At 40.1% G+C, this 13,810-nt stretch overlaps 1 protein-coding gene across 13 annotated transcripts in view; it reads left to right on the top strand.

The window, feature by feature from the left end:
* The window catches only part of SYNE2 (spectrin repeat containing nuclear envelope protein 2), a 368,208-nt gene that overhangs the window by 291,934 nt on the left and 62,464 nt on the right, over window positions 1–13,810 (top strand). For all 13 annotated transcript variants that reach the window (XM_054530190.2, XM_054530185.2, XM_054530188.2 and 10 more), the window contains 4 exons: window positions 4,040–4,192; window positions 10,090–10,260; window positions 10,776–10,906; window positions 13,547–13,751. In XM_054530190.2, the coding sequence (XP_054386165.2) occupies window positions 4,040–4,192; window positions 10,090–10,260; window positions 10,776–10,906; window positions 13,547–13,751 (660 nt within the window). The remainder of the gene's footprint in view (window positions 1–4,039; window positions 4,193–10,089; window positions 10,261–10,775; window positions 10,907–13,546; window positions 13,752–13,810) is intronic.

Here is a 13,810-nt window from a genome sequence, read left to right on the forward strand (position 1 = left end):
TGTTGACTGAGACAGGGGGCTTTAAAAGAAATTTACAGACACGCCTGGCCGGCATCATCCCTCGTCAGTCCCCATTTGCCTCTGTGCCATTACATTTGCAGCTGATAGCAGAATTATTTCTACTTCCCTCCCCTCCCCCCCACCATCCACACACAGGTTCTCCTCTATGTTTGTCAGAATTCAATCAAAGCACCCTGACCCGCTCCCTCACCACATGCCCACTGACTGTTGCTTCCTACCTACTCTCACATTTCCATTAGCTCATTTCTTCCTATTTTAATTTTTTATGCTGCTGCTTGGATGCCTCTTTGTAAAAGGCCATAAACAAGGCCGAGATGGAAGCAAATAAATAAAACAGGCTTCCCTAGCACCCCATGTAGCATCATGTGTCAGAGACTGTACTGGGCTCATCTGTCCACGGGTCTGTCCTCTACCAGATTGTGGGATTCTCAAGGCAGGCTGGCACATCAGCATGCCTGTTATACCTGTCACTGCCTGTGAAATTCATAGGTGCTTAATAGTTGCCTGAGTATATCTATTAGTAGACCTGAAAGGCTGCTTTTCTATAAATGTTAATTTCTCTTTTTTTTTTTTCACTATTCTTTGCATACAAGAACTAAAATGAAGCCAGGTGCAGTTGCTCACACCTGTAATCCCAGCAATTTGGGAGGCTAAGGCAGAAGGATCACTTGAGGCCAGGAGTTGAAAACCAGCCAGGGCAACATAAGACCCAGTCTCTACCAAAAAAAAAAAAAAAAAGTTATCTAGGCATAGTGTTGCACACTTGTAATCCTAGCTACTCGGGAGCTGAGGCAAGAGGATCACTTGAGCCCAGGAGTTCAAGGTTCAAGCAGTAAGCCATGATCATGCCACTGCACTCTAGCCTGAGTAAGACCCCATCTCTAAAAAAAACAAAACAGAACAGAAAAAAAAGAAAATGATGAAAATGATTGATGTATACTTTAATGACTTATCCCAGGGCAGAATGCTTCAGTTCAGGTAAGCTTACTAAAGTGGCTTTACTCTAGAAAACTTAAGGACTGGAGTTGATGAAGCATGAAGACATTAGGATTGAAATACTCTGAAGGGCTTCTAAAAGCCATTGATGACTGGAAAAAGGCCACGTTTGACATATTATAATTATCAAGGAAAATTGTGTAGTTGACTAGGGTGGGGAGGTTTGAGATGAGATTGTTAATCCCTCAAGTTTGATGCCTCTATACTATAAACATGCACAGCTTCTTAAAGAAGTATCTTCATGATAAAGTCAGAGGAATTTAGATATTTTAAAATTATTTAACGCTGGTTCTCACAGAATAGAAAAACAGGACTTGCAAATTCTAGTGAATCTCCATAATTAGCAAAAGATTATTTTTAATTCCACTCTGATTTATGTGTAGCAAATTGGAATTTAAATTAAGACAAATTAATTTGCCGGTGAAGTGGGAGTTGGGAAACTTGAAGGTACTGTTAGGCCTCAGTGAAGCAAGGTCAGATGACAGGACTATTGGGCCAAATCCGTATTATTCTGCAGAGCAAAAGAAACAAGCAACCCCACCATGTGTGGGTGTTCCTGTGCTGCTATTGCCATGGCTTTTTTTTTATTCTTTTTTTTTGTTGTTGATACAGGGTCTCACTCTGTCAGCCAGGCTGGAGTGCAGTGGTGCAATCATAACTCACTGCAGCCTTGAGCTCCTAGGCTTAAGAGACCCTCCCACGCTGGGCCTGGTGGCTCAGAATTAGCTGGGCATGGTGGCACAGGCCTGTAGTCTCAGCTACTCGGGAGACTAAGGCAGGAAAATGACCTGAATCCCGGAGGCGGAGTTTTCAGTGAGCTGAGATCATGCCCACTCCAGCATGGGTGACAGAGCAAGATTCTGTCTCAAAAAAAAAAAAAGGATCCTCCTTCCTCAGCCTCTCAAGTAGCTGGGACTATAGGCGCGTGCCACCACACCCAGCTAGTTTTTGTATTTTTTTTTGTAAAGACGGAGTTTTGTCATGTTTCCCAGGCTGGTCTCAAACTCCTGGGCTCAAGTGATCCGCCTTCCTTGGCCTCCCAAAGTGCTGGGATTACAGGCGTGAGCCACTGTGCCCGGCATGGCTGTTGTTTATGCTGCCATTTTTGAAGGGTGTGTGTGTGTGTGTGTGTTGTTACTTTTGTCTGCTTTGTAGTCATTTCTCATCAGTTTTCTTTATATTACAGGGGAATTATGACAGCTTATTAGTAAATAAGTGTTTTTAGAAATCCCTAGTCGAGCCTTTAGGAGAGACTGTTTTATAAATTCAAAGAAGGAAAGTGATTTAATATTCTTAAAGTGTTTTCATTTATAACTTTGCAGATGAAAAAAGTTAAACCTATGATAAAAGAAACATGCTAATAAAAAGGCTGTCAGGGTGTGAGGGAGCAAGTTAGGGTGGCAGAGATGGACGGAAGTAGCAGCTGACTAAATCTCACTGGCAAAGGCTATTTCAGAGAAGCCGTTTTGTTTCCTGGGTGCCTTTGTAACCAGTCCAGAAGAGTAATATTTCATAAATTCACCCACATGTTAGTATGGGTGGATTGTAATGACAGAGGTTTTCTGTTAATATGCTATATATTCATGTGGCTCTAAATTCTAAAAGCATAGAGGGTCATACAGTGGAAGATTCCTCCAGCTCCATTCTCTCATCATCCATTCTTACTCCCAACCCTAGCTATCAGTTTCTTATGGAACAGATTTTTTTCCCTTTTCTATTTTCCAGTCCAGAAGACCCCTGACATTCATTGATTTAGAGTTTGTGATTTCCATATTCCAAGAGTGACCTGAGGGCTCCTCACATGTGGTAATCTGGCAGTTTTGCTGGACTGGATTTCAGTGCTCCGCTGTGAGGCTAGCACAAGGGAGCTCGTCCCTCACCAGGGTACAAGCCACCTGCTCAGCTACCCCATGCCCACGAGGCACTCATGTTTCTCTTTCCTTATGGACCATGCAGTGATTCTTACAAAGGATTTAAAAAAAAAAAAAAAGCTGGGATCCTTAGGCAAACCAGTTTAAAAAAAAAAAAAAAAAAAAAAAGCTGGGATCCTTATGCAAAGCAATTTTCAAGAGAGAAATAGAACATGAGTGAAGGGTCGTTAACTTGAGGCCATGCATTCAGAACACATGCATCTGGATGGAAATGTAATGCTAAAGAAAGTATGCAGAAGCGCGTCCTATTTGTGAATTGGGAGCCTCGAGGGGAATTCAAAATGAATCCCTCTGAATGCCAAAGATCTCTTGTGTTTTCCAGTTTTTTTGTAATGAGCATGTAATGCTTTAATAATTTTTAAAAAGTTTAAACTTTTTCCAAGTTGGATTTCAACTGCATTCCTGAGAAGGACAAAAGCAGCTCCGACCGTCCTTCCTCTGAGTAGAGTGGCACCGTTGCTGCTGGCCTCATTCATCTCTGTTTTCAGACTGCTGGCTCCATGGTGTCCTTTGTAGTAGAGGGATCCTGTAGGTTTTTAAAAATGTGTCTATAAAGAGTAGACCAGGTCAGGGTGCCTCTTATGAGTGAATTAATAAACTAAGAGGTAGAAAATGATTAAAGTTATTACTGAACTACCAACAGTTATATCGTCTGTGATTTATATGATGCTATATGGTTTAAAGGCACCTTCTTGCTTGTGATTTTATTTGAGTTCTTAGCTTGGCACACATGCTGTGGGTATCATCACTTTTTCCAAATGAGAAAATGGAGACTCAAAGGTTTGATGACTTACGCCTGGTCAAACAGCCAGTGGAGGGCAGACGTGGAATGGGGAGCAGATCTCAGATCAGCATCCTTTCTGCTCTGCCATGATGGTCCAGACATGTTGCCTAGATTCTCCTAAAATACAGAGTTGTGTCATATGTGATTGAACTAAGAGTATTATGATTTAAATGTCTTTGATGTAATGCTATTTAATTATATAATCTAATGGCATTTTTACTTGAAAAGAGTGAACTCCTGTCTCTGACACCTTATCAATTGTTTTGTAATATTGTGCATTGAAAACCTTTTCCTCTTACTCTTCCAGGATATAGAAAATCAACTTGCAATTAAATCCAAAGCACTGGATGAGTTGAAACAAAGTTATCTGACTTTGGAGAGTGGGGCAGTGCCGTTGTTAGAAGATACAGCATCCCGAATTGATGAGTTATTTCAAAAGAGAAGCAGTGTTCTCACTCAGGTACTAGAATTCATTTGAAATGTGCTATTTCTCTTCACATATTCTTTTATCTTATTTGTCGTTGTAGTTGTTTTTGTCCTTTACTCATGGAGACTCTCTATACCAAACACTGAAAAGTTGCTGAGAAAAATTGAAGTAAATTAGAAGCATTTCAAGTCCCATTTTATGCACTGAATAATTAGAGGCAAAGTCGCCAATTCCAACGTCATTGACAGGCTGCAAATCCACTTGGTTATCTTTGTTTTGTCTAATGTACTCACTCAGACATAAATATCTCCATACCCCAAACCCAACAGAGTATCTGGCATTGTTTCCTGGCAAGATACACAGAAACAGTGATGAAGCAGTGTCTCCATGTACAGGGAGATGCCTCAGGGAGGAAGTGATCCTGTATCATGTAGCCTCTATGAGCTAGGAGCATAGTCAGCTCCAGGAGGACTCTAAAGTTTGGAAGAAACACTACGTGGTGTTGAAGAGAGAGTATAAAGGAAGAAAGTGTGCAAGACATCTAATAATCTTACAAAAGGCATGTCAGTGTCAGCATTTTACCCCTTCCAGGAGGAGAGCACCAAAAGAGACCGAGCTCAGGCATCTCTAGACATTGCAACCTTGGCATTTTCCCACAGCAGAGTAAGAGAACTAAAAGTACTAATCAGTTATACCAATCAGTTGGTATAATCTATCAATGGTATAATCTATACCATCAATTATAGATGTGATGTGTCCATGTTTCCTAGAGAACCTTCATTGTGGGTTGTCATCTACTAAAATCTACTTTCAACCATTTGTACCAAGAGGGAATGGGGAATAACCTGCATGAAATCCATAGGCAACACTCAGCCTCATTCCTCAGTCCTCATTCCCCCAGGAATCTAGCAGTAAAATAGGGATGAGCTTATTCAGTCGTTTGTTAAGCATACATTGTGTGAGGTACTGTGCTCACTGCCAGGGTTACAAAGATAAACAAGAAAATAAATGAATCCTACCCTCAAAGAGCTCATAGGCTAGTGGAAGAAACACACGTGAACGGATAATTACAATATAATGAAAATATAAAGAGAAAATTAAACGAAATAATGCATGTGAAAACATACAGATAGTACTGTCATAAGGATAGACATATATATACTTGGAATGGAATTGAGAGTCCAGAAATAAGCCCTCACGTTTATAGTCAACTGATTTTCAACAGGGATCCTCAGACAATTTAATGAGGGAAAACATTTTCTTGAAAAATGGTGCTGGGACAACCGTGTATCCACATGTAAAATAATGAAGTTAGACCTCTACATTCATACAATATACAAAAATTAAAATAGATCAAAGACATAAATGAAGGCCAGACATGGTGGCTCATGCCTGTAATCCCAACACTTTGGGAGACTGAGGTGGGAGATTATTTGAGGCAAGGAGTTCAAGACCAGCCTGGGCAACATAGCAAGACCCCCATTTGTATTTAAAAAAAAAAAAAAAAGACACAAGTATTAGAGCTAAAAGTATAAAACTGTTAGAAGAAAACACAGGTGTAAATCTTCATGACTTCATGGATTAGGCAGGGGTTTCCTAGAATGACACCAAAACGTAAAACTTCAAAGAAAAAAATAGATACGTTGGACTTCATCAAAACTAAACACCTTGATGTTTTAAAGCACAGCATCAAAAAAGTAAAGGCAAACCACAGATTGGGAAAAAAGTATTTATAAATCATATATTTGATAAGGGACTTACACCTAGAGTATATGAAGATTTATCACAACTTGATAATAAAAGGAAAAATGACCAAATGACAAAAATGGATACAAGCCAGGCTCAGTGGCTCACTCCTGTAATCCCAGCACTTTGGGAGGCCAAGGTGAGCGGATCACTTGAATTCAGCAGTTTAAGACCAGCCTGGCCAACATGGCAAAACCCTATCTCTACCAAAAATAGAAAAAATTAGCTGGGTGTGGTGGTGCGTGCCTGTAGTCCCAGCTACTTAGGAGGCTGAGGCACGAGGATCACCTGAGCCTGGGAGGTGGAAGGAGCAGTGAGGCAAGACCACGCCACTGCACTCCAGCCTGGGCAAGGCAGTGAGACCCTGTCTCAAAAAAAAAAAAAAAAAAAAAAGACAAATGATCTGAATAGACATTTCTGTAAGGAAGATAATACAAATGGCCAAAATTACATTGAAAAGATATTCCATGTCATTAACCATCAAGGAAGTGAAAATCAACACCACAAAGAAATACCACTTCCCACCCACTAGGATAGCTGTAACAAAAAGACAGACAGTAACAAGTGTTAATGTGGATGTGGAGACGTAACCCTCACAAACTGCTGGCCGGGTTCCATGGAGTTGGAAGAGAGCCTGGCAGTTCCTCAAATGGTTAAACATAAAGTTACCATGCAACTTAGCAGTTCTAGTCCTCCATAGATAGCCCAAGAGAAATGAAAACATGTCCACACCAAAAACTTATACGTGAATATTCATAGCATGATTCATGATAGCCAGAAAGTGTAAACAACCCAACTGTCCATCTACTAATGAATGTATAAAGAAAACGTGGTCTATCCATACAAAAGGAATGAAGTAGTACTGATACATATATATACTACAACACTGATGATCTTGGAAACATTATGGTAAGTGAAAGACACCAGTCACAAAAGGTCACATATTGTTTGATTCTGTTTATGTGGAATAACCAGAATGGACAATTCTATAAAGACAGAAGGCAGATTAGTGGCTGGAGAGAACGAGGAGTGACTGCTAATAGGTATGCAGTTTCTTTTCAGAGTCATGAAAATGTTCTAAAATTGATTGTGGAGATTACACATTTTAAATAGATGAATCGTATGGTACATGAATTATATCTCAATAAAGTAAAAAAAAAAAAAAAAAACGCAGAAGGCGTGAGGCACAGATCATCCATCTATAAGCTGTCAAGAGTCAATGTAGGCCTAGCCCAGTGTCTCAAACCTGTAATCGCAGCACTTTGGGAGGCTGAGGTAGGAGGATCGCTTGAGGCCAGGAGTTCAAGAACAGCCTATGCAACAGAGTGAGATCTCATCTCTACAAAAAGTAAATAAAGATGGCCGGGTGTGGTGGCATGCACCTGTAATCCCAGCTATTCGGAAGGCCAAAATGGGAGGATTACTGGAGCCCAGGGGTAAACAAGAGTCAATACAGCCTAGTGTTTAAGAGCAAGGGCTTTGCAGTTTCTGCCTAAATAAGGATCCTGGCGGCACCATTTTTGATCTGTATCTTCGGTCAGGTTACTTAACCTCTCTAAGCCTCGATTTTCTGGTCTATAAAATGGGGATGATAACACCTACTCATTTATTTCTATCTTAATACTGATGCCTATACAGTGCTCAATAAATGCTGCCCTGCTGATGACCCCAGTTTGAACATTTTGAAAATACTCCTCCCGCTTGTTTTTAGTGTAGTGAATTTTACTTGATGATTTTCTCATCCTTTCCCTCAAACCACATGTACTATGTCTTTTCCACGAAGCTTTATTATAAGGCCAGAAGGCCTTTAAGGTGCCAGAAGTTCCACCACCTTTATCTGTGGAAGCTGCAAAGGCCTTGTGCAACATGAGCCGTGGCAGTTCTTGTGTTGACATGTACCTGTGGGCTCTGGGATGATGCAGTGCTTTGTGCCAGAATTATCCCTGCCACCCAGATAGATCTGAGATCCTTTCTAGCAAAAATGTACATTGATGAGGAATTCCTTCCTGGCCTTTCTTCTTTATTTTCTTTTTTCTTTCCTTTTTTTTTTTTTTGGAGACAGAGTTTTGCTGTTGTTGCCCAGGCTGGAGGACAGTGGCATGATCTCGGCTCACTGCAACTTCCACCTTCCCGGTTCAAAAGATTCTCCTGCCTCAGCCTCCCGAGTAGCTGGGATTACAGGCGTGTGCCACCACTCTCGGCTAATTTTTGTATTATTAGTAGAGACAGGATTTCACCATGTTGGCCAGGCTGGTCTTGAACTCCTGACCTTAGGTGATCCACCCACCTTGGCCTCCCAAAGTACTGGGATTACAGGCGTGAGCCACCACACCTGGCCTTCTTCTTTATTTTCTTAACTAAATAACTTGGTTTCTTTTTCTGAGCTATCCTGCCCTTATAAAGACATTCGGCCTACATAGTTGCCAACATGAGATTCACATTTTAGCATCCCACTTTGGTTTTTTATCCAGCCCTGTTTGGGGCAGAGATTGAGGAGCCTCCCTGTCACTGTGGATGTGCTAGTATTCCCTGTAGTTATTAAGCAGAAAACAGGGTCTGAGTGCAGAACTGTGTGATTGTACCCAAAACTCACATCACACTACCCATAAAGATGGCCTGTGGAGCCACTATAGTGATCACATTCCATTTCAACCCAGATCCTTTTTAAAAACTGAGATGTAATTCACATACCATAAAATTCACCTTCTAAGGTGCAGTTCAGTGATGTTTAGTATATTCACAGAGATACGCAGCCGTCACCACTATCTCATTACAGAACATTTTCATTACCTCCAAAAGAAACCTCCATACCCATTGGCAGTCACTCCCCACTTTTCCCCTTCTCCAGTCCCTGGCAGCCGCTAGTCTACCTTCTTATGGATTTACCTATTCTGGACATTTTATATAAATAGAATCATATGCTATATAGCCTTTTGGTCCTGGCTTCCCTCACTAAGCATAATGTTTTCAAGATCATCGGTGTTGCAGTATTTACAGTACTTCGTTTATTTTTATGGCTGACTAATATTCCGTTGTATGGATATATACCATGTTTAGTTTATCTCTCCATCAGTTGATGAACATGTGGGTTGTTTCCATTTTTAGGCTCTCGTGAATCATGCTGCTTTGAACATTTGTGTCAGGTTTTTATGTGAACATATGCTTTTAATTCTCTTGTGTGTATAAGAGTACAATTGTTAGATCATATGGCAACTCTATTTAATTTTTTGAGGAACTATCTAGCTGTTTTCCACAGTGACTGTACCATTTTGTATTCCCACCAGCAATGTATGAGGATTCCAGTTTTTCCACATCGTCACCAACACATTATTATCTGACTTTTTGATTATGGCCATCAAAGTGGATGTGAAATAATATCTCATTGTGGTTTTGATTTAGGTTTCCCTAATGACTGTGTATGTTGAGTGTCTTTTCATGTGTTTATTGACCGTTGTATATGTTCTTTGGAGAAATGTTTAGTCACATCCTTTGCCCAGATTTTAGTTAGTTTATCTGTCTTTATTGTTGAGTCATAAGTTTTCTTTACATATTCTTTATTGTATCTGAGATCATTTTCAATATGCAACAGAATGCTTGGACTTTTTTCATCATTATCAGAACATACCAGTGGACAAAATACACTCACCATTGCATTGCCTTCTGCTTTGCACTTGCCCATCATTTTGGTAGAGCATGTTCCTCTCCAAATGGTGCTTGCTCTATAGTAATAATCAGACTTAAGTGCCAGGTAACATCTTAGATTTATAATGTTGTGCTGTTGTCAGAGCATTTTCACAGACACTATTTTATTTGTGTTTTCAATTATTATCTCTGTTTTGTGGATGAGGAAACTGACTCTAGGGTTCAATAAGTTGCCCAAGGTCAGAAAGCTAATAGAATATAACTGAACCTTGCACTCACAAATTCTAATACTCACCCAATGTTCTTTCCCTGGGCTGTCTCTTCCTAGTCTGAACTCCTTCAGTGCGATCTTTCTGATCGCATATCAGCCTTCTCTGATATGTTCTTATGCATTGACCTACCCTTTCCACCTTCAGTTAATCACTGGTGATCCTTCAATACTCTCAAATTGAAATGCCTAAATTAGACACAATGGTAGATTTGTTGGAGAGCATGTCTTCTCAGGGATTTTCTAAATCAGTACATTTCTACTTTTTGTCTAGGTCAATCAGCTCAAAACCTCCATGCAGTCGGTTTTACAGGAGTGGAAGATTTATGATCAACTCTATGATGAAGTGAATATGATGACAATCCGATTCTGGTACTGCATGGAACACAGCAAGCCTGTGGTGTTATCATTGGAGGCCTTGAGATGCCAGGTGGAGAACCTTCAGGTAAATTAACCAGAGCTTGGCATGGTGCATTATTGGCAGGAAATTACAAATGGGAGGAAGCACAGTAACGGGCATAACTGTGTTTGTGCCTTCCCACAGAGAAGCACAAAGCATGTTAAATAGCAGTTTCAAAAGAATAACTGGAAATTCCAAAATAAGTCACATGAGCCAAATCAGTAAAACATTGTAAAATGTTTGAATTTTGAGTTGAAAATGTTGAATCTTCCTTTATTTTCCATGTCCATATTATTTCACAATTTAAGGTTTTGGTTTTTGAGTGGCCTTTTTTTTTCAGTATGCCTAAGGGCTAAGTACTTTATATCACTTAGTACTTAAAAGTTCAGCCTCAAATAAAGAATGCCTTCTCCATTGTTTTCTTCACATTCCTAATAGTTTATCAGAGCTGTAAGATTTGAGTGTTATTGCTACATAGTAGCAAGTGTTGAGAAGCTGCCACCTTCTTTGGAAGTAGCCAGGCCATTCTGAAACATAAATTTCTTGTTTGTGTCTCTTAGTCTCTGCAAGATGAAGCTGAGAGCAGTGAAGGGAGTTGGGAGAAACTCCAGGAGGTTATTGGCAAACTCAAAGGTCTCTGCCCCTCTGTTGCAGAAATAATCGAAGAGAAATGCCAAAATATTCATAAAAGGTATCCTTTCAGATATAATTTGAATGATAGGTATCTTTATCTTAATGACTTGTGAAGAATGAGGGGGCATAGGCATTGTAAAGTCTTCCTCCTCTGAGATGACTGGTTTCCTACTATTCTGGTCTCTTCTGCTTTGATGGATCTAGTCTACGTAAGATTCTATGTCATGAGGGCTGTGACATCCCTCATACAAGTGTTTGGTATAATTAGTCTAGAAATGGCCTAATTACAACCCCAGTGTACTCACTTACAGAGGGTATAGACCAAATGTTAAGTTCGATCTTGGAAACACCAGAGTCAGAGGCAGAAACAGACAAAGGGGTGGGCCAGATGGGCAGCCTGCAGGGGGTGTTCAAACATCACTGGAAACATTATAAGGTGGAAGAAAGGGGGTGTTAAAATATCTATTGGGGAGGGCGTTTGTGGGTTTGGAAGGAATTATTTGATGAACTACTTATGGTGGGATATGAAAGCTCCCTTTAAGGAGTGTGGCCCTAGTTAATTGCAGGGCTTTTATTTTGATGAGTGGGATATAAAAGTTGGCCTCCAACCAATTGATTAGAGATAGAGATGAAGAGTAATGCTATCTTAAGTGTCCTTCCTGATTATTCCTCTGTGCAGTTTCAGCCTCTCTTGTAAATCAACTTCGAACCAGTAATGAACAAGGGACCCCAAATTATATACCCTGCAGTGGTGCCCTTAGCACTTGATCCAGTCTTTATTGGAAGAGGGGGAGGAGACAGACTAAGAGGAACCTGCAAATGCATCTGACTCCACATACAATATCAGGGCTACCGTCAAAACATATGGCAGGGCAGTCAGTTGCTAAACAAACTCAGTTGTTAAGCTGCACATACACATTCACTTGTTGGCACAAGAATATGTTGGAAGGCATGTTGAAAAACATGCATAACAAAAAGACTGAAGAAAAGAACACTAAAATGCTAATAGTTACCTCTAGATAAATGAGATGTCAAGCATCTTTTAACTTCCTCATGGATTGGTAAGTAGGTAGGATAGATAGATAAAAAGAAAGAAATCTCTGGAGGAATTTTGTTTGCTTTTTGACAGTGAATATATGTTGTATTTATAATTAGGGAAAATCTTATTTTAAAAGACAGTTCTGATAAGATTTTTGAAATGCATAAAAATAAAGCAGTGTGCTATTTTCCACCTTTGATTCTTTAATCAGTTAGCAGGTCGAGGATATTGTTGAGGATATTGTGGAGCAAACATTCTCATGTATTTCATTTTAGAATGTAAATATAATGCTTTCAGAAAGCAGACTGACCATTTATTCCCAAAGCCTTACAAATAATTTACATCTTTATATTCTTTGACTCTGTAATTCTCCCAGAAATCTAGTCTAAGACTAATATCTTGAAATACAGAAAAAAAGTCTTTTGAATAAAACTGTATCTGAGCATTATCATAATAGCAAAAATTATAAATATCTTAACTATCCATACTAAACAGAAATTAAACTAAGGAATTTAGCAGTTAAACTAAGGAAACAAAGAAAAAAAAAACCCGCAGACCATTTGTACAGCCATTTAAAATGAGGTTTACTTATTTTCTTGTATTACTAACGTGGGGAAAATATTTTTTAAAAGTTAAATGGGCCAGGCATGGTGGCTCATGCCTGTAATCCCAGCACTCTGGGAAGCCGAGGTGGGTAGATCACTTGAGTCCAGGAGTTCAAGACCAGCCTGGGTAACATGGTGAAACCCCGTCTCTACAAAAAAATACAAAAATTAGCCAGGCATGGTGGCATGCACCTATAGTCCTAGCTACTTGTGGGGGCTGAGATGGGAGGATCACTTAAGCCCAGGAGGTCAAGGCTACAGTGAGCTGAGATTGCACCACTGCACTCCAGCCTGGGCAACAGAGCAAGACCCTGTTTCAGGAAAAGAAAAAGGTAGGGAAGAAAGGCAAGATACTACAGTCTGTATATGGAATAATAAAATAATTTCCTCTATTTCCACTTCTATGTAAGGAACATTTGTGTAAACAGATAATACATTTTATTTGATATAAATACAAAGTTAAAACCTGTTTAAAGATAGCACATCTCTATAAACTGGGAGCCTCTTCATGTGTAGTCGTTTTAGCAGGCGTACAGTTCAGTGTTTTCTCCGTCTTTGCCAAAGAGACATTCATAGGCGGAGCACCATGGCTCACACCTATAATCCCAACACTTTGGGAGGCTGAGGCAGGAGGATTGCTTGAGGTGGGAGGATTACTTGAGCTGCAGAGTTTGAGACCATCCTGGGCAACATATCAAGGCCTTGTCTCTACAAAAAAAAAAAAAAAAAAAAAAAAAATTTGAGCTCCCTTCATCACTCCCCTCCCTTAAAAAAAGAAAGAGAGTGAAACATTCATAACATCATAGGTATTTGTTGCCAATCATCAATTTTGTAGTTTTTCTGCAATATTATAAAGTCAAGTAAATAGCCTAATTTGGATTTCTTTTTATATAATGGTTTCTATAATGGTGATGCCACTAATTTTAAAAACCATTTAACAGTGTTTTCTTAATGATCCATCTGCTAGTAACTTACCAGTAGAGTGTGTGCATTGCACTTTTGCTACAAGGGAAAGGAGAGAATGAGGTTTATGTTATTTGCGTTGCACTGACAGGTGGACTCAGGTGAACCAAGCCATTGCAGACCAGTTGCAGAAGGCCCAGAGTCTGCTCCAGCTCTGGAAGGCCTATAGCAATGCTCATGGCGAAGCTGCTGCAAGGCTGAAGCAGCAGGAAGCAAAGTTTCAACAGCTCGCAAACATCAGCATGTCTGGAAACAACCTGGCAGAGATCCTGCCCCCAGCCGTGCAGGACATAAAGGTGGGTACAAAGCCCATTTGGAAAACCAAGGCCAAGTCAGCCCAACAGACGGGGCCGGT

This window comes from Pongo abelii, chromosome 15 (assembly GCF_028885655.2).
Source record: "Pongo abelii isolate AG06213 chromosome 15, NHGRI_mPonAbe1-v2.0_pri, whole genome shotgun sequence".
NCBI lineage: Eukaryota > Metazoa > Chordata > Mammalia > Primates > Hominidae > Pongo > Pongo abelii.